The sequence below is a fragment of the Magallana gigas genome, chromosome 8, assembly GCF_963853765.1.
Source record: "Magallana gigas chromosome 8, xbMagGiga1.1, whole genome shotgun sequence".
Classification (NCBI taxonomy): Eukaryota; Metazoa; Mollusca; class Bivalvia; order Ostreida; family Ostreidae; genus Magallana; species Magallana gigas.
This window is the reverse complement of record NC_088860.1, coordinates 34,760,908-34,782,751: the sequence shown is the minus strand read 5'-3', so window position 1 is coordinate 34,782,751 and position 21,844 is coordinate 34,760,908. Positions and strand designations below refer to the sequence as shown.

The 21,844-nt window shown below is 34.3% G+C and overlaps 3 protein-coding genes across 6 annotated transcripts; 1 reads left to right on the top strand and 2 right to left on the bottom strand.

Annotated features, from left to right (window-relative positions):
• Window positions 1–848: 848 nt before the first annotated feature.
• LOC105318966 (putative defense protein 3) lies at window positions 849–17,111 on the bottom strand. Of its 4 annotated transcripts, none has more exons than XM_066069097.1 (5): window positions 16,930–17,111; window positions 5,328–5,518; window positions 4,362–4,501; window positions 1,944–2,032; window positions 849–1,848 (listed from the first exon to the last, which is right to left on the bottom strand). In XM_066069097.1, exons 2-5 carry the CDS (start codon window positions 5,515–5,517, stop codon window positions 1,656–1,658), a joined length of 612 nt encoding a protein of 203 aa, XP_065925169.1. In that variant the 5' UTR covers window position 5,518; window positions 16,930–17,111; the 3' UTR covers window positions 849–1,655. The 4 variants fall into 4 exon arrangements, with proteins under 4 accessions (XP_065925169.1, XP_034328610.2, XP_034328609.2 ...); XM_034472719.2 differs by having other exon boundaries at window positions 16,924–17,110; XM_034472718.2 differs by lacking the exon at window positions 16,930–17,111 and adding an exon at window positions 7,797–7,939.
• LOC105318967 (uncharacterized) lies at window positions 8,352–15,643 on the bottom strand. The gene is made up of 5 exons (XM_011416303.4): window positions 15,347–15,643; window positions 14,660–14,836; window positions 9,444–9,638; window positions 8,875–9,193; window positions 8,352–8,544 (listed from the first exon to the last, which is right to left on the bottom strand). Exons 1-5 carry the CDS (start codon window positions 15,581–15,583, stop codon window positions 8,393–8,395), a joined length of 1,080 nt encoding a protein of 359 aa, XP_011414605.3. The 5' UTR covers window positions 15,584–15,643; the 3' UTR covers window positions 8,352–8,392.
• A 1,936-nt stretch (window positions 17,112–19,047) lies between the features above and the next one.
• LOC117690005 (uncharacterized) lies at window positions 19,048–21,033 on the top strand. Its single transcript, XM_034472720.2, has 4 exons — window positions 19,048–19,118; window positions 19,196–19,432; window positions 19,943–20,022; window positions 20,888–21,033. Exons 1-4 carry the CDS (start codon window positions 19,067–19,069, stop codon window positions 20,933–20,935), a joined length of 417 nt encoding a protein of 138 aa, XP_034328611.2. The 5' UTR covers window positions 19,048–19,066; the 3' UTR covers window positions 20,936–21,033.
• The last annotated feature ends 811 nt before the right edge of the window (window positions 21,034–21,844 follow it).

The window sequence follows — 21,844 nt, the reverse complement described above, 5'->3', positions numbered from 1 at the left end:
AACATAGTAAAATCCGTGTTCATGTTGATTTTATACTCTGCTAAATGTAGTTTGAATTATGCCCCTTGTGGGGTCAGACTAAAGTAGTCGAGGTTATGATACATTATAAACAAAACTCATAAAATTATTCGTTTATTATTATCATATGGTAATGCACCAAATCGTAGACTATTCAATACATAATTGTGCAATCAGGCGTTCAATTGCGTTACGAATCTCTCGGATTTGTGAATTCCTTTTGTTTATAATGTTAAATGTATTGATATAATATGTCAAATCAGAGAAGGGATATAATAACGTATCACAAAGAGGTAATATTCTATTTTTAACTTATTATGTCACTTCCCCCACTGCTGAGAGTGCAAAGATGTAAAATCAGCGGTAAACAATGATCGTTTAAGCTCATGTATAAAACATATTCAAGAAAGTTTTCAAGCAAACTTTTTTTTCTTTATTCGAAAAAGACGACTTAATTAAAAAATCTTGGATTGTCGCGTGCTATAAACCCGAACTCTCAGTTTATCCGATAACTGGTCTTTGCCGAAAACTGGTACAGCACCAGTATAGGTTAAATTGGAAAAAAAAATTCAAAATTGTATTTTACGACTAAACCTAATAGGGTTTTGCGACATCTTATCCCCCATCTTCTTTAGTTTTCAATCGAAGTTCTATGGTAAAATGCAGTTCAGACTTCTGTATTCTACATCTTTTGGAATTTTTCATTTAATGGACAGAGTGAAGTTATTTAGATTTCCAAATGATCCGATTATTAACAAAGAATACCGCTTTAAGTCTGTTCGATTACTCCGAACGTACTAAACTATGTCAAAGAAATTAACCCTCACGCATTGATGCGTAACAACTTCTTTATTATAAATATATGAAAATAATACAAAAAAAAAAAAATCAGAAATAAAATTTAGGAATGACTTATATCGTATAGGAACAAATATGCATATAATGTTCTTTCAATGAAGTTATAAGAAGTAGGCAAAGCTATAGGCTATGTTTCAGCATTCAATGTTTTTATTAAGAAAAACTTACTATTTATACAGTGTAGTAACTATCATAATTTCATAATTTTTTGACATATGCTCCGTGTCCAGTTTTTTTTACGAATAGATTTCCGAATAGATACAGTATATTTATTAAAGTGTAAAACACAAATAACTGTTAAATTTTGCTAATTATTAACTTTAAAATAAATAGCAATTGATATATACAAAACTTTGACCAATTTTAAACTACACATGACGCGAGATTCTATATATGTAAAAGAATTAGGTGTTCTTCCCCTATCTTGTAAATCGATGTCTGACACTGATAAAAATTTGGATTGAAGATCGAATTAAATACTTGATAATGCATAGTAAACACTAAAATTGGAGAATACAGTTTGAAAACGTTGAGAAAAGAAAGACAGTATATAAAATAAAATAAGCACTTTTATATCATGCGTGATGACAATTTAAGTATGTTGCATTTCACACAATTCTTGTGCTTTTTTTTTTTTTATATTATTAGGTAAGTAGCAAGTACATGTAAATAAAACTTTAAAAATAAAATCAGACATGATCAGTTATTTGTCTTTTTTTAAGGAATATACATGTAATCACATGTAACTTGCTATCGTATACTAGTAATCATAGAAATTTCTACAGAACGAAGAACAATGCTGCCAGAATGCTGAGTATTGAGAACACGGTATGTGCCTTGAGATCCGCTCCTGCATTATCTTGGTTTCCATTGGTCTGACAGCTGGGGCCAGGGACGGGGTTCACCGAGTTTCGTAGCTCAGGAGATGTGATGTTAACCCAGAAAGTATTGAAATTCTGGACAACAGTGGCACTGGGAATTGAAAAAATATATATATCTCATGTGTCAAAAATAAGCATGGTAGGGGAATCGAAATGAGTTTTTTAAAAAAGCAAATTAAAACAAACCGAAAATTAATGTGGCCCAAATTCTGCCCCGGGGTCCAATAGAAGGTCGCTTGTGTCTTGTCGCTCCTACTGGTGTGCGTGATAGCACTCTGAAAAAAAAGCAAAAAAGAAACGAAAATGAGAACTTTTCACACTATTTAATTACTACATATTAAAATATGATAAAAGTAAAATCCTCCAGTTATTCACTAGACAGGCGCATGAAAAATACATGGATACAGAAAAAATAGTATAGATTCATAAAAAATATTTTGGATACAGAAAAAAATACTGTTATCTGAAACTGTTTCGTCAGCTGTAGTCTCACTAATACAATGTGATGGTTAATAATTGGGCAGCGAGTATTCCGGTGTAACGAAGAATTTTGACCCGGGTTGAAAATTGACCCGGGGGTCATTTTTGAATATTGAGACCAAATTCTTCGTTACACCAGAATAATACTTAATCCTCATTGGAAGATTGCATTAATTTATCCCGTGCTTAATAACTCGTACGAAACACCAAAGAAAATATTTTACTGTATATGTATATATTTACATTTTTTTAAAAACAATTTTTGGTTTGAACATATTTTATTGTATAAATGATATACAATGGGTTTGAACACAAGTTCTAAGAACTTATAATTACTAGGTTCTCGTGCAATTTTTATCTAATCCATATAATTATAAAATGGTTTAAAAATTTCGCCATTGGCTCTATAAACACAATCAGATATTTTAAAAACAAGGTTAAAAATATTTACTTAAGAAGTTAATTATTTGTAATTTTACTTAAATTATGACAAAACGTGTACTAACTTATAGGTATGAAACATGAAGCATGCACCCAAGAAAAGATGCGACATGTCCGGTCATCGGGATATTACACATGACGATAAACGGAAAGAAGTCAAGAGAATAATAACAAACCCAAGTTATCCTGGACTTAATAAACATGGGTAATATATCCTGCTTGATAAATCTAAACTGCGTTAGTCAGAAGAAAGCTAAGTGTATATTTAAGCCCCACCAGATACTAGTACATGTACCTTAAAGTACGATTCATTTAGCTATCTTTTATAGGTTGAACTTCAAGGGACTTAATTATATTTTATTTTTTTAAATCAGAATTAAGAAAGTCTAAGATAAGCCAATGGGAAGCCTTACGGTTATCCGTCTTTTTAGGTTATTATCAAAATCAAAATACACAAAAATGCATGAATTGATTCTCTTTCGATATTCTCATAATTTTATATTAATTTACGTTATCTTCCTGTCGGTCTGGCTCGATTCTCAAGTCGGTTCTCAACGCAAATCCTCGAAATCAAACAAGCATAAATACAAAATTTACAACATCACTACTATTTATCATTTTGTAAATTTTGTATTTACACCCACCCAGTAAATTCAAAATTTACATGACATATGAGACTGCATAAGCATTGACTTAAATTGAGGAAAGTTTGTGACGGCGGAGCCTGGAGAACTTAAATTGGCTTGTCCTGGACAGAAACAGCAAGCTTGGAATACTTACATTGGCTTGTCCTGGACAGAGACAGCAAGCTTGGAATACTTACATTGGCTTGTCCTGGACAGAGACAGCAAGCTTGGAATACTTACATTGGCTTGTCCTGGACAGAGACAGCAAGCTTGGAATACTTACATTGGCTTGTCCTGGACAGAGACAGCAAGCTTGGAATACTTACATTGGCTTGTCCTGGACAGAAACAGCAAGCCTGGAATACTTACATTGGCTTGTCCCGGACAGAAACAGCAAGCTTGGAATACTTACATTGGCTTGTCCTGGACAGAAACAGCACGCCGGGAATACTTACATTGGCTTGTCCTGGACAGAAACAGCACGCCGGGAATACTTACATTGGCTTGTCCTGGACAGAGACAGCAAGCTTGGAATACTTACATTGGCTTGTCCTGGACAGAGACAGCAAGCTTGGAATACTTACATTGGCTTGTCCTGGACAGAAACAGCATGCCGGGAATACTTACATTGGCTTGTCCTGGACAGAAACAGCATGCCGGGAATACTTACATTGGCTTGTCCTGGACAGAAACAGCAAGCCGGGAATACTTACATTGGCTTGTCCTGGACAGAAACAGCATGCCGGGAATACTTACATTGGCTTGTCCTGGACAGAGACAGCACGCCGGGAATACTTACATTGGCTTGTCCTGGACAGAAACAGCAAGCTTGGAATACTTACATTGGCTTGTCCTGGACAGAGACAGCACGCCTGGAATACTTACATTGGCTTGTCCTGGACAGAGACAGCACGCCTGGAATACTTACATTGGCTTGTCCTGGACAGAGACAGCAAGCCGGGAATACTTACATTGGCTTGTCCTGGACAGAGACAGCAAGCCGGGAATACTTACATTGGCTTGTCCTGGACAGAAACAGCAAGCTTGGAATACTTACATTGGCTTGTCCTGGACAGGCGAGGGTTGAAACATTAGTGTCCCCGGACATCACAGAAAACGACGGTAGTGGGAATCCAAAGCAGCCCGGGGACTGGGCCTGGACCAGGAGTCCCCTGAAGGTCCCACCACTGACCGTGACTGCCAACCAAAACAAGGGGAAGATTAAAGGGGCATGGTCACGATTTTGGTCAAATTTTATTTTTCTGTTTTTATTATTTACAACGCTTTATGAATGCATTTTTAATGATCAAATGACATTTGGGTGCCTGTCGATGAATTTTAAGCAAGATACAGGGCTCACAATTCTTCGTCATGTAAACAAGGCTCATGCCCTGTTTTTGTTTACGTTGGTTCAATATACCTGTAAAAAATGCCTTCATGCAGCATTATAAACATTAAAATCGAAAAAATAATTTTTGACCAAAATCGTGACCATGCCCCTTTAAGGTCACAAAACAGAAACCGAAACCACACAACCATCTGGGTTTTTTTTTTTATTTAAACACTATTTTATTCAATATAGTAGAGATCTATATGATGGGGTTAGGCAGCAGGCACAGTCTAGTTCAGCCCTCTTCCTTAAACTTTTTTGTAACTAAAGAATATATTATGAGTGCAACGGGGTGTCCGTAAATCGTTTTTATTAATATAAACTTAATATCTAATACTTTTATTATTATATATGTATATAAACCTAAAAGCACTATCATCAGCTACACATGAATCTACATGTACAGCACACCTTGATCCAAGAAATTTTTATTCTACATTGTATACATAAAATTCACTGTGTATATTGAAAAGAATGATGGATATCAAATACGTTGTTAACAATTTTCGGGGACAAACCTCCACTGGAAACGATGTTGTGTGTACTTTATTAAGAAAGTATAGAAACCATTATGTTTATAATTTTTGCGGACAAACCTCCGTTACGATTCGAAACAGTATACGCAAGCCATACCTTCAATGACGTCACCGGCGGTGTAGGTCGAGGCGTTCATGGTCACCGTGTATGGCGATGCCCCCGCCTGGACGGCCGCCCCGTGACCTGGAACCATCCCCGCGCAGGAGGAAGAAGGTGCTCCTCCAGGGTAGCCGCTGACAGCGACCACACAGCACTGTAGAACGAGAGCAATGAGCACCACATCCATTCTGAAAGCGATTAAGATAATTACATTTATATTATAACACCCGATGATAAACTGCATACATGAACATGTACCTAGTATATAAATTCTTCCGTTTACTATACAATAATTACACATAGAAAAGTCATCATACTATGACCGGTAGTAATACAAGTCAATTTATCGAATAACAATTTATCAACGATCCAAAGTTAAACTTGTCGTTTAACACGGTCTATGCAGCAAGCATGAACAAGACAAGGCCCAGTCTCCAACTGATGATCATTGCGGATAACTACTCATGCGCGGATCTAGAGGGGGGGGGGGGGGGTCGGGGGGGTCCCGACCCCCCCCTGGAAAATGAAAATTTATTAAATTTACATAGTAAAATTATCGCGAAAATATGCCTCGGACCCCCCCTGGTAAACACAATTATCCTTATGACCCCCCCTGGAAAAATTTTCTGGATCCGCGCATGACTACTAATTTATATATAGGCAAAACATACATAAAGGTGTAAATAAATAGAGTTACTCTTGACACATTTAATAATTAATTTAAAGGATTACTCAAGATTTATTATTAATTCAATAACAGGTGACACCTTAATGTCTGACGGCCAAGGTCTAATTAGAACTAATAATAGCACTGGAATCAATAAACATCACTCGAAATAAGTCATTTTTAAACAGTGACAAACCGGTGTAATCGGTTAAATTGGCGAGGACCAATTTTCGTGGATTGTCAGTTTTTAACCAGATCGCAGAGACGTAATTTCTTTGATCGGTTCTTACGAGAAGGCTGGGAGGTCAACAAACTGACCATAGATCTGCCTTAAACTTTGACATAAGATGATTTTTGTTCATAAATTACCATTTAGAAACATCAAAAAGAATTAAAGCAATATGAACTGTATTTTTTATAATTTTATTTTGCTGCAAAAACCTGGTAGTATGATTCTGCATGTAACTAAAACTCTAATGATAAATAAAATTTGAAAGAATCATTAATTTCATCAGAAGAAAGATTTCTCTTATAAGGAATATATAGCAGATCAATTTTTGTACAGGACGACAATAATTCAATTTTGCTTCAATTAGGGCTTCTTTACGGTTTTTCTAATAAAAATGTGGCTGACAGAACTTTAAAAACCATGATATTTTTGTCAATTTAGTAGAAAATAACATTTTCGTAAAAAAAAAATTCCTCATAAAAATTGCAGCTCATATTGCTTTAAAATTTAAGCTTCTACATAACTTTTCTTTAAAAGGAGGTAAATATATGTAAAGCCTAAAATGGCAACGATCATATAACACTCTTATAAGACAATGAATGAAAATGCCCCCTAACAACACAGTATTCTGAAATAGATATACCTTAGACTTTTCCTAACTGTTTAAAAAAAAATATGGAAGATTGTCGTCCATTTCGAATAACCTATAACGTTAGCATGAAATACTTTCAAAAAAGGGGAAAAGAATAAACAAACACAACCCCCCCCCCCCCCCCCCCAAAAAAAAAAAAAAAAACAAAACAAAACAAAAAAAAACTAAAAAAAACCTAAAAACCCCAAAAGTAAAATCGACTTAATTATGATAGATAGCATGAACCATGAAAATTATATTAGTCAAACAGGCGGGAAAGCACTTTTGGGGAAAGATACATAATTCTCTAAAACATGAACAAAAGCCTCCAGCGGATTTGAACTCGGGATCTGCAGTTTTCAAGCACGATTCTTTCACCACTGAGTCATGCAGATTATATGCGATTAAATCGATTGATGTATAAAATTTCAAAAAACAGTTACGGTACCGGTAAATCGCCATCTTTTGACGTCGTGTCTTTAAAAGTATAACCCTTGATGCGGTGAGCTACCTTAAATGGAATTATCATGTTTATATTTACAAGGGCAAAAATGCCGCAAAAGAATCCACATGGGATTATTTTCTTAAAGAACCACCATTAATTGATTTGCTGACAAATAATACTTAAATATATGTTGTGATTTGGACCAAGCCAAGTTTGTAAATGATTGTACAAACACGAAAACTTCATTTACAGTAAAATTCGAATTTTAATTTAGTGAAGAACATGTACACGAATTTTTTAATGTACAAGGTTGATGAACATTCGTTAAAATTCCTTCGTCAAAATACCGGTTTATATTATTATTCTTTTTTTAAATTTTGTTCAATATTTCACAAACGTAGATATCCGACTGATATATTTTGCAACTGAAATAGGATTTCTTGCCCAAATGAAGAATTTATACAATATTAACCCATAGTCTTTTTTATGCTTACTTGTATTAACTTCTGTGGTTAGTAGGGCGACCTGTCTTATCTCCTCGTAATTTGGATGAGAAATGAAAAGATTGACACTAAGTTCAAGATAAAGTAGGGATATCCGATGATCTTCATTGTGATGCATAAAACATGCATGACATCATCACTGACATCATCACTTGAATCTACAAGTACTAATGGACTTGATCTTCTAGCTTTGAGCTTTGAACCTGTCGCGTCAACAAGTAAATTTGTCGTTTTGAATTTAGATCATAATTATGACTACGGTTATCGTTAAGAGTATCTATAAGTAGCAGGGAATCTATTCCGTCAAACATTATTGACCAGTTCAATATTGAAAGAAATATGCAACACAGAAGAAATATATAATAATATTGAAACAAACATACAAAACAGAAGAAATGTGTACATTCTAATATTCTTTATTATCGTTTCGTAAATTTGAATCATGATACTAAAAAAATTGAATTCAAAACAACATTTAAATAAACTCAAAACAATCTATCCCCAAGCCCATGTAGTTTTTTATTTATAAAAAAAATAGAACTTCGCTAAAATTTCTAAACAATATAAATAAATAAGATGACCCGTATTCATCCACGGCGCCTAAAAGGACGAGGCTGTTTAAAGTTGAACACGACATCAGATGCGAAAGAGATCTGGTATGGAATGGACTGGCCAGGATTGGCAGGGTTCATAAAGCCAGAGGCCAGGAGGTAAGCTGGGGGTGTAATTGGCACGATCGCTAAGAAGAGAAAAATACTTCTCGTTAATACATTCAACCATGTGTACATATACATATGTAAATCAGTCACGTAACTTTGTAGTCAGACAATCAGCAGACGACTTCAGACGCTGCTCTGACTAATAAGACTCAAACGAGCTCACGTTTGATCTCAGTCATATATTTCTCTATTTTTTAAAATTCCTTTTGTGATAGGGTGATCAATAATAACATTTTTAAATGAGCTCTTCTGAATTTAGTTGCCTCGTGCATTTGGCATGTACAGAAAGCATCTCTTTCAATTTGATGCATCGAAATTGATATTCTATAAATAGGAATAAGCAGGTTTACCTGGGCTAACTCCGGGGTGGTTCGGGGGTGGTGGTGGTGGTGCCCCTGTGGTGGTCGTGGGTGGCATGGTGGTGGTTGGTGCCTGGGTGGTGGTTGGTGCTTGAGTGGTGGTTGGTGCTTTGGTGGTGGTTGGTGCTTGGGTGGTGGGCGGGGGAACAACGATTCCTGAGGAGGAAAGCTGGTAGGCATTGCCAAGTCGAGCCGCCCTGCAGCAGAACTTAGCTATAGCGGGGCTGAGGGCTTTCAGTTGTTCCAATGTCAGCTTGTTAGCGGCAGCCACGGAATAAGATGACCTAGCTCCAGTAGAAACTTCAACCATCTGGAAGTTAAAGAGTATGTCTGTAAACACTTTAAGTACACCTTCAAACGACACTTTCTGACATATAGGCAGAGAATACCAAAACCTTGTATGACAATTAAAACAGTGCATGCTTAAACAATCGCAACTGCTCAGAATTTTCCGGCAGAGCTTTCTGCTTGTTGAAAAAGCCCAACAAGAAGTTACGAAGGCATAGTATGGTTTCGTCATCAAGGATCTATATACGATATAAAGTATTATAATAGCTAACCGATTGTCTGCTTTCAAACTCTGTCATGGTTTGTGTCATGCTAGTCAGGGAATCTCCCACAAAGCAGAGGTCGAGGGGTCGAGCACGAAGAAAACGCCAGTTGAATCCATGGTTTTGAAGATTCGCGCCATCGTCGTTCGTATCATCAATGGGTCCTGGCGGGAGAGGTATTCTAAAACGGATTCCCATTTTTCCCTGAATAAAAAAAAATCCATGGTGAAATTGTGTATAAACGTGAGTACAAGCAACTCATTTTTGAAAATAAAACCCAACATGAAATGCGTACTGATTAAATTATTAAGGTCTTCCGTTTCCAACGGAAGACCTTTCTATTATTGTGCGGGTTAAGATTTTTCTTATTTTTCTTTTTTTTTTTTGTTTCCTAGACGCGAACTTTGAGGCTTCATATCTTGCTCATTTCTGAACGGTTTTTGCTCAAATTTTCAGGGCTAATGTACTTTACAAAACACTATCTTACGCAATTCATAAAGTTTAGAATTCCCTTTCCGTTAAAGAGTTATTCCCCTTTTAAAAATTTTTAGGGCCTTTTGTTTCCAGACAAAGGCTCTGAGACTATGATAGCAGGGAATGGGAATCCAACGAATTTGAATAGCAGAGACATTGTAGTGGTGCACATCGGTTTTTGTTTTTAGATTACGTTTTTTATTTAGGAAAAGGTAGGGGGTCAAAAAACAGGATTTAAAAAAGTGCAAAAATTTAGACATGTTTTCCTTTATATCTTTTAAACAAAAAATATTTTGTTAAGACATGTAGAATAAAAGTTGTACAGAATATTAAGGGCTTTCATTTGACACCAATAAAAAAGGGCTGGCCCCTTAAATTAAGGGCCAATGGCTACTAAAAGTTTTTGCTTAATAACTCAAAAACGGTTAGGATTTTGATATGGCTGTCGCTGGAAAAGTTGTTTGTTGGGATCTCATAAAGGTCGTTACAATGTTATTTTGTATGAGATTTGTGTAGTATGAGTGTAAAAAGCTTTACATGTTAACATGTACCTGTTTTCATTTGACAAGTTTTCGAAAGTCTTTGCGCGTACAACTGGCATAAAGTTACCGCAAAAAATGTATGCTGGTTTATACAAACGGCATTAATTCATAAGAATTTTTTTTTTTAGAATACGTGCTTTATTTTAGGAGTTTAAGTCATTGTTGTTAAGTTCTTATAATGCACAATCCTTAAAAAACGGGATTTGGAAAACAAATCATTGTTTTTCTTTTCTAGTAAACCACAAAATATGGAATTAAAAAAAAGCTATGCATTACATTTTAGTTATTAACTCCATGCATTTAAAATCTACCTTGAATCAAAGCTGTGTGTGTGTACCATTACGTAAACTCTCCCTCGCCCGCGGCCGAGAAAATCGGTCACCATGGTCGCGGCTGGACTACCTAGCGATCAGCGGTTATCTAATACACGAGAGTTGCGTCTCTCATATATGACTTTATTTATTCGCAAACTCAAGAATTGTTTTCGTTTTAATTATACATATTTTTTTATGGATTAAACGACTGGGTGTCAATTAAGAAATCGTTCAGTTAATTAATAAAGGAATGTCATTTTCAATCTAAAGCAATAATAGACATAGATCAATTGTGGGTTTTAAGTTTAAAATAAATAACTTCTATTTGATAGAGTATGGTCATTATACTGCAATCTTTTCAAAGCTTCCTGGGTTCTGAGCTGTGCGGGTCTGTGCGTTGTACCTTTACGTAATCTATCGTTCGCCCACGGCCGAGGATCTCGGCCACGGCTGCACTACATAGCGGTTATTTAATACACAAGATTCGCACACCGAGACTCACACTTCCATGCATATGAACGTGTTTGAGTTAATATAGCCGTAAATACAAGAACTGTTTTAATTTTATGTTATCAAAGTTTGTCCATTTTGTATTTTTTTAATTAAATTTGAGTGTAAATGAATATTAATGAACGATATTACTCCAAATCGGAAACATCGTCAGACATAAATTAATGGTTGGTTTGTTTATGTAAAATATTTTATAAACTGTACAAATAATGCTTTAAATCAACAACAACAAACCCTAAATATTAAACATTTAAATGATGATCATCCATCGCACATGGCTGAGGAGATCCGGCGCGAGTGGACAAGTGATCCGCGGTCGGTTCGTGATCTTCTACGTGTACCTTATCACGCGTTCATGTTTCATATTTTGCACGGACACAACTATATTTTATTATGTTTTCAACTGTTGAAACGATAAATTTATTTTACGTGTACAGTTGATTAAGCATTGATGTATACGATAGCGTACAAGGTAGTTTAAAAATCAAATCAAATTATAATCAAAGTTCCATGTTACATGTTTGCGGTAGGTGCTAGCACGATAAAAGAATGTCCTGAGTTGAGGCATTCGATGATTATTTAAAAGAATATTCACATGAGTTTTAAACAACTTTAGATTAGTGCTATCGGTCACATATTAATCACTTCTGTAGTTTTTTTTACATGTTCGTTTTATTGTGGAAGCGAACTCATTGCTGCCCCCCTCCCTCCTCCCGCCCCGCTGACCGGAGCTCGCGCTGTATTTTTTTTATTTTGGCGAAACGATATCAAGATCTGTCGAAAATCATTTTTGGTGGCTTCGCCTTATGTGTAACATTTTGTTTCACTTTCCCACCCGTTTGTTTATTCGGTCAGTCTGTGTTAATTCAATCGCCACGTGCGACCCTTACATGTACATGTATAACGGCGTACATTGTATAGATTATCATGATCTATTTGAATTAAGTACCATACGTAAAGATTCCCATAATAATTAATTGCATGACTGTGTACATTGTAGGCAAATCCCTGTGAATTAATTACTTCTAAGACCTCTTGTTTTCCGTTAACAGTGGTTTAAATAATTATAATAATTACTTGTAAAAATATCTATAATCGGGATTCCAAAGAACTTACTTACCGCAATTCATAGAAATGATCAGTATGTTTTCTTTCTATGTTGACATTTAATTTTGTTCAAATAATTAATAAATTTTCTATCATTTAATTGTGTGCTTCATCAAATACTGATTCCGACTACCTTGAAGTCATTCATTTTTCCATTGGCTATTGACAAAAAAAGAGACGCTTGACCATCCAATGAAAACAAATACACAGAGTTGGATTGACAGGTTCAGCCAGGTGCAGGTCTCACCCGATGTCCGAGGTTATGTGTTTATGTGTGCCGCTTGTACAAAGCCGAATGGTCTTAGTAAGAGTTATCGATGTAAAAAAAAAAAAAATACATGCTTATCAAAACATGCTCGTGTAAGTTAAAGTTGATTAAGGCTTGTTCCAACAGAAATCATGTTTTGCTAATTGTATTTAATATTTTTTATGTATAGCGAATTTTAATATTATACAGTCATTTTACCGGTAACGAATTAGTATGCGGTTTCTTCGTGCATGCAACTATTATTATCGGAATCCCAAATAATTATTTTTTTATGTTTAAATCGCGTTTCTTTGTCCTTCTAAACTGTAGTATCAAACTTCCAAAAATATAAAGGAAGTAATTTCAACACCCCCTCCATTTTCCTAGTTTCGAATTCGTTTCCCAGTATCGAATTAAGCGCCCTTTATCACTTCTGACCGAATATTTTGAGGCGAATTAATTTCAAAAATATACTAGAGGTACATTTTAATAGAGAATAAATGAAGAAGGAAAAACAATAATGGGAATATGTCCTTTAAACAAATAATATGATCGTTATTTTTATCATACCGTTTTCCCGTCAAATTAAATCTGGACTTGAACAGTTTTCATTTGCGTTACTTTATAATATTGAATTATCATAAAAACACTTTATAATAGTAATTGATGATAAGTAGATGCCATTTCCCTTTGTTTTTCCCGTATATCTATCAATATATAAAGCCAAATAATACTTCTGTCGCAATGAACCGAAACTAGGAAAACTACACGTGGTTCTATTTGAAGTCGTAATTTCATTCAAAGCTCCATTATTATTTGATATGATGCATTATCTTTTTAAATGAATTATATTTACTTATTATCCACTAAATAGGGATCAATAACAAACTTATTTTCATAGTAAGGCTTAATTGTTTTCACATTTTCGTTTTTTCTGCTTTGAACTTCCGGCAGCTCATATCTGGGTCACATTTTTAATTTGTAAACAATTCGGTAAATAATCGTGCAAATGGCAAACAACTTCACGCACTGATAGAATATTTATTTCTGTTTTATAATTACCTAGCTATGATTTTTTAAAACCTCAACTTCGTCTTCCACTAGTAATTTTTCTAAAAATTATTCGATTCTGGCAAATATTCGTTGTAAAAAGATAAGTATATAATTTCCTCTAGATTTTATTTCATGAAAATACCTACAAAAGAGTTTTGCCAATTACAAACAGTTTAAGGTACATGTAATGTAAAACACGGGCGCCATTATGAAACAAATTGTCAGAGAGTTCCGAATAAAATCTGATTAACGTTTCACATGGTTCTCGCACGCTTTGCTCGAAGCGATTCACACGCTTTGTCCGAAACTCTGCACGCTTTGTCCGAAACGCTAAACGGTTTACACGAAACGCTTCACGATTCACACGAAACCTAAACGGTTAACGCGAAACGTTTCTTGCACGTAAGTCGCACGCTTTTTTGGTGTAGTAGTAAGTTTCAGGGTCTGTAAATTTTGTCAGCACGCAACAATTCTAAATTGTTCACTGTTTTCAAAAATTTAGAAATATTTAGATAAAGACGTTATCTTAGAGAAAAGGTTACGTGTTTTGTAAACGGGTTCGGTTTTTAAAAAAAAACCACAATTCCTGACATGACCCATGAGTACATACTGTTTACAACAATGCTTGCTACCCTCTGAAAATTTAATTCGCCAATAAATATCTCATTTTTTAATTATGTTTGTTACGATTACATAAACTGTGTGCGACAAATAGTTTTCCTAAAACATTTTCTTATTTTCTTTTTCAATACACGTTGTATATGCAGGCTTTCAATCACAACACGTTTTTATAACAAAAACAGAACTGAAAGTTTAGTAATTATAATCGTTTGACACCACATCACATATATTTTTAACTCGCAGCAACAACGGAAGACCTACTCGTGGCTTTGCCACGAGCTCTGCTCTAGTTTACTTAACTAATAATATAAAAGATCATGCATTTGAACATTTCAAATTTTACGTGTAAAAACATACTGTTGCAAAATCAAACATGGTATGATGCCTGTTGAACTCGGTATCCAATAGGTCCCTGTCACGTGATACCATAACAGACACATTCCTCTTTATGTTAACACGTGCAAATTCATCGACGTCTACTTCTATATTGGTGTTGGCCTCGTCGAGATCGGTCAACCAGCAATACTTCCTTACCTACATATAGATGACAGTAATTATTGCACAGGCGAAAGAACATGCAATGCAGTTACACTAGTTGTACGTTTTTCAAGAGAGCTAGATGGTCCTATATACTATTTTAATCTCCTGTAAAAGGAGAGCTTTGTAAAAAAAAAGATATAGAAAAATATTCAAATTAAGAGATTTTTGTTACTAAATAATAGTTTATGGCTTAAATATATGATACCTAAAAAATTAAAGTAGATCTGAAAGGTCATTTATTGGGCATCCATTCTATCTAAATATTTGGAATTATAACATTTTGAAAATGATTAGTGTAACCTTTTCCCCACTTCTAATTGAAAAGTTGGATAAAATTTTCTTGACTTTTATTTGGTTAGAATGAATTAAATGTTGTTCTCCCCGAAACACTGGTATTGCTAACTTTGATAGTTTATAATCTAGAGATGTTTTCTTCTTCAAATATTATGACGCTTCAGACACAGTTTACATTACGTGAAGATTTAAATATTCCAATCTACGTACGTTGCTAAAACGTGGTGGTCTATGGTCATCATCGTCATCATCATCGTCATCATCATGATGACTCCCTCTTCCTCGCCCCTGTTGACCCCCACGTTCGCCCTCTTGATCCCCTCCTCCTCTTCCGCCTCCTCTTCCCCTCCCCCGGGAATCACCTCTCCTGTTACTTCCTGAACGACCGAGAATTTCGGACACCCCAACAAGTAGAATCAGAGCCGCTAATATCAATGCGTACTTCATTTTGTTTTGATATCACAGATGAAATACACCAGAAGTAAAGGACCTTTATATATATATAGTAAAACAAACGGACGAGGCATGTTGTAACTAACTTCTGGTCATTATTTCAGTACCCATGTCTTGGTCTCTTCAACGACGCAAGAAAGCCGTGAGTCAGAAGGATACTTTGATCCGGGTTCTGGATAAGAAAGGATAACTCGCGGGACTGGCGTTTTATCCCACACATATTACATGCACTGCATATGTAACGTTACATATACATATGCACGGATGATATATACTCGTCAGAGTAGAATATATAAACAGGATCTTAATACTAATAGATCATGACCAGATATATGCAGATACAGAGTTTTCCTATTTATTGAACCCTGTAAATGTTAGCATTTTTTCTATATTTCATTTGCCTATGGCTGAATTAAGGTAAATTGCTCTTAATTTTTGGTTTCTATCATCACATGTATATCGTATAGACATTCATTTCAAGCATTGATTACTTTGTGGTTAATAAACATTGATTAATTTGGTTGTAATTCGTAAGTTCTTTTGTAAAATGCAGCCCATATCCTTAAGCTGGAATAACACATCATCACAAAATGACTCACCTCTGATTGAAACGACATCCCGATTTATTAATATTTTAAATAATTTTATCGTCGACAAAACTTAACTTACTCCATAGCCGAGTGGATAAAGCGTCGGGCTTGTAATCCCGAGTTCGAATCCCACAGTGGTTTTTTGTTGTTTCTTACTGAATTGAATTTTTTTTTACATATTCATTTTTTATCCCAAAACAGCAAATTTTTCGCTTATTTGATATATGTACAGTTTATTGATAATTATATCTTTCATAATCAAATGATTTACTGTTAATTTGAGTGCATTTTTCAAGGTGTGTAACTGTTATTCTACCTTGATTTATAAGTAGATCTGATCGATTGTTAATTTGTTGACCGTTCATGCTCCTTAAAAACGAGTTATTATAAATAAACCTGATTAACTCTATACGGACAACTTCAAGAAAAGCATTCTGTCATTGTAGATCTAAAATTTATCAGCGTGTGGTAGACATTAGCTTTACTTTTTATCAACCCTATTTTGAAAAAAAAAAACCACCAAACCATCCGATATTTTTAAAAGCATTTTTAATATAAATTTTCAGATTAACTGAGTAATATATTCCATATAATGTAAAATCAAATGCAAATGTCTGTGCATTGTTCCACAATCCGATTTTTTTAAAACTAATACGTGACACTTACCGTTCTATCGTCCAATAATAGCATAGACTCACATACACTTAACAGTAAACACTATATACCTGTCTATAAACAACGTACCTGTACCTGATGTATGTTTCTTCTAATCCTCTTCACACTAAATCCTTAATGTTCACAATAGTATGACACTCGCAAAATGTTTCATTAGTGAAGGAAAAAAAATCTTTTTCAATGTGGTAATTCTGCTCGTTTTCTTTCTTTTTTTTTTCGCGAAATCATCCACTACTTAGATGTGTACTTCAACTGTGAATAATGGCATATAATGATAGAGGACGGTAAAAGAACAGGCCGTGATAGGTCAGCGAATCATGCCCGAAGCCGTCAATGCATTGTCAATTGACCATCATAACATAAAAATCAGTCAGTGTGAAACGATACCATACATATCCCTCGATGATCCAAAAAATTAATAATCCTCGCGGCGATATACAATCTCTTTACCATGACGAATCCTTGCCAGGTAGAATTGGGCGTTGTGTATTTGGTTATTATCATGTTGTTACCAAGGTGACATATATACGATGCAATTTTTTTTGTGGAAAGAGTTCTAAATGACACACAGCAATGATTTGTTGTGGCATATGGCTTCGTTTAGGCCAATTCTTCATTTTACAGGTGTTATTTTGCATAATTGAATATTGATTTTTTTTAAATTTTACATTGTACATGTATTGTTGATTTAAAAATGAAAATATCCTTTTTATTTTGTATTACAGATTTATGGTAAAAGAAGACTGTGTCCAAATTGATGAATTTTGTTTAATCTGCATTGATTCGTAAAGAATTAGTCTTATTTGACATATTTCGTTTCCAAATAAAGCATGCCAAATTGATGAATTAAACTTTTGTTTTTAATAAATTTTCACAAAGGCCTTAATTTGAAGTAATGTTGTACTGGTAAGTTGAAAATGTCCAAACCAACTCCGGACCAATATGTACTTAAGGGACTTTGTAACAAGTGACCCAAAGGACAGGTGCTCTCAACTTATAACAAAGTAATTATCCATGTTTAACGTTTGGTATTTGCTGCTAGAATAGTAACTGGTCTATCAATACTTGCTTCTAAAGACTCCCTCTATTTTGATACAGGTTGGAGTACATTAAGTTTAAGATGAAAACTTGCTAGACTCAAAAACAATATTTAAGGTTGATATAGAAAAACCCAGCCCACTTATGCATGTACAAGAGATATTCCATTACAAACGTTGTAGTATGTCTAACTGCATGGCATTCTCAAAATGATGATTGCTTACCAAAGTATACAAGTCAGCTTTTGTTCCATACAACTCTTGTAGGCAAATGAAATTCTCTACCTCTGAATATTAGAGAGCTTAATTCACTAAAGCTATCATCCCTGACAAAAATATTTCAAACGCAAAAAACCTCCACCACCATACTTTTCTTTTGGAGATAGGACTGAAAATATAATTCGTACTTACTTCGCCACAACTGCATACTGACTTATGACGTTTTTAAATATTATTAAAAGTATTGCTAAAAGACCTTTATATGCGTGTGGAAAAATTAATTGAAGACACATATCATTATTTTTTCTCTTGTACCAGATCAATAATGTTTTAGAGTTTGTTATTTTAGATTAACACATGTATTGTTAATAAACATACATGTATTTTGCATTGAGAGATGATAAACTTTGTGACAATGGAAATTGTAGTTCATTTTTTCATTAAAAAAATCCAAAGGTCTTTGTGTACGTAGTCTCAAAATGTGCTAACAGAAAACTTACTTGATTGTTTGTAAAATTGTTGAATATTTCTATATATTTATAAACAGTTATATAATTACATGACTTTTAATTAACATGTGAAAAATCTGTTTTTCATTTATTGTAGGGAGTGGGCTACATAAGATATAGAACTTGTAGTATATTACAATAAAACGTGTTCAAAGCACTGAACGCGTGCTTCCAAGGTTCCATATTGTAAAGGTCAAACGTTTGTACAATAGAGCCAACGCAGAGTTTATAACTTTAGATTTAGATTTGTTGATATACGAACTATCAGCATTATAAAATGGAATTTGTTTGACTTAATTATCAATAATTACTTACACAAAACGACGAAATTCCAAATTCCGACTACATGCACAATTAATGCTTATTATCATAGATTATACCTCCCCATTTAAAAATGTGCATTCATTTCTTCAATTCAAACTAGTGGAGCCACGTTTGCCGTTCGCCATGGATTTCTCTTGGTCGACTTGTTTTATTTGTTTTCTCGCCATTTTTCCAGGTTCCCTTTTTGTTTGATTCTTACCTTTTTCTCTCCATGTTTCAAACATGCAAATTTAACGCAACTTTTTTTTTCAGATTCCATGGGATCCAAGTATCTCACGGTGATCAAGTCACTCCCTGGGACCATCTACTTCGGGACTCGGTCCGAACTCATCGGCAAGTCCGTTACAGCTAACAAAGTCCAGAATTCCTTCTCCCCTCTCCTACAACTTCTCCAACAGGACCAGTTTAGCTTTGACATGGAATTGTGCGACCTGGTTGCAATCACCAGGGGATCCTTTGTTGTGGCCGACAAAGACGAACCACAATCAGGTTATATAATTTAGTGAATTTTTAGTGAAAACACACAGTGAATGTTGGTATGGCAACTCGACCAATTCTTAGTTTTTCGTTATCTATCCTTGTCAACTCTCTCTCTCTCTCTCTCTCTCTCTCTCTCTCTCTCTCTCTCTCTCTCTCTGTTTTGTTAATGCATACCGGTATCTTGGATGCTTTATTGAAAACACGGGGAAAAAATATCAATATACAAATTTAAACGATATGAAATAAACGGTGAATAACACAAACATAAAAATCGACTATACATAATTTTTAAATACTTGAAATTTTTTTTAAGAATAATGGAATCCTAGAAACACGACAATTAGTTAGTATTTTGTTATTTGTGCAGTCATTTCCTGCTTTGTAAATTTTGATATGTTATAATCAAATGAAATAAAATCTACGAAAATTTGATTCAATAATGTATGCGTAGGACAAAATCAATTCAACATTTGTTGTTGTTTTTTTTTTTTTTACTAATTATAGAATTTTATTTAACAGGAGTGATGTTTCAATGTTTTAAACAACCAGTTGATTCTTTAGTTATAAGAGAAATTATCACCATAATGGCAACCAATCTGGTAAGTGGCATTCAACATCAACAACAACAATAAAATAACAAACAAACAAAAATCATTTAAAAACAAGAGGCAAAACGAAGAAAGAAAACAAAAACATATCTGATAGCTTTAAGTACGTTTTATTTTATACTGAATCAAAATTGTATCTTAGCGTCTTTAAAAATCTTTAAATCTTTAAAAATTCGTTTGAAGAGAACATAATTTAGTGAATTCCAAACACAAAAAAATCTGTTCTTTCAGCGTCTTAGGGAGGCGGTAGTCCGATTTTTAAAACTCACTGAACTCATACCTAAATTACAATGTTTACATTTTTTCTGTGTCTTTGTCTGTGATATCACTGCGTATCAATTTTGTTTAATACAGTCCAATAAATTCAAATGAGGTAAAATTGGGGCACAAGCGTGGTTTGTTTATTTATAATATCAATTGCTGAAAATTATATATAATGTGATCAAATCTATCATAAAGCCCTTCGGGCTTGTTTGCTTTGATCACGACCCGACCTAAATTATCACCTCATAATACTCAAAGAATGATTCATTATACCTTAAATAAACAAATAAAGTCATATATAGACATCTTCATATTGATTTATTTTAGGTCTAAGTACATGTATATATATATACATGTACTAGTATTAGGTATATGTTATTTTGTCTAAATTAGATAAATAACCAAACCAAAATATTTTATTGCCAATTTCCTCGTGTAGAAACGTTAATGACTACTAGTAAATATTGTGTCTCTCTCTTCACCCAGGGGATCCATATTAGGGGTAAAGCTATATGAAACGTTATATTAGTGTGATTTTGTTTAAGCAGTGAGTGATTTCATCATTTTTTATTCTAATTTCTAATATTTGCAGAGGTACGAACAGATGTTCCAGAACCAGGTTTCGAGGTCATTCGGCTGAGTTACTAGAATCTCGATCATTCCACTTCTGAAAAAAATCTGAATTAATATTCATGATATGAATAAAATAAAAAACCTTGAAATAAATTCAGAAATTAATACTACTTTTTCGTGCTTAATTTAATGCTATGAGGTATGTTATCAAGATGAGTAAAGTTAGCTAAAGTAACTGGCTACTAGTAACTGGCGACGAATAGTAAGAAACGCTAGCTACTAGTAACTGGCTAGGAGATGAAATAAAAGTTGACTACTTGTTAATAGCTACGAGAGGTAAGAAATGCAAGCTACTAGTAACTGGCTACGAGATGAAATAAAAGCTAGCTACTAGTAACTGGCAACGAGATAAATTAAAAGCTGGCTACTAGTAACTGTCTACGAGATTAAATAAAAGTTGGCTACTAGTAACTGTCTACGAGATTAAATAAAAGTTGGCTACTAGTAACTGTCTACGAAATTAAATAAAAGTTGGCTACTAGTAACTGGCTACAACGAGTAAGAAAAGCTAGCTACTAGTAACTGGTTACGAGATGAAAGAAAAATTTGCTTCCAGTTACTAGTTACTGTCCAATTGACAAAACATATCATGTTTCAATTTACTGCATATCTAGGTGGCATATTTCTACCTGTGTTGTTAATATGGACATTGTACTATGTCATCTACATGATTTGTCATCTTTTGTTATATCGTCAGCTACAGATTGCCTTGCAAATCAAAAATTTGAAAACTACAGTTTGGTTTACAATTGATGAAGAATACTACGAACTTGAGATTAGAGTGTTTGAGTTTCAAGGATTACTAGAACTCAAGAACAAATTATTTTGAAAGATACAGGTCTTATCTAATAAAACACGTGCATAATTGAGTCTATCAGTATTTGGAAGTGTGATCTACCCATTTCCAGAATGGGTC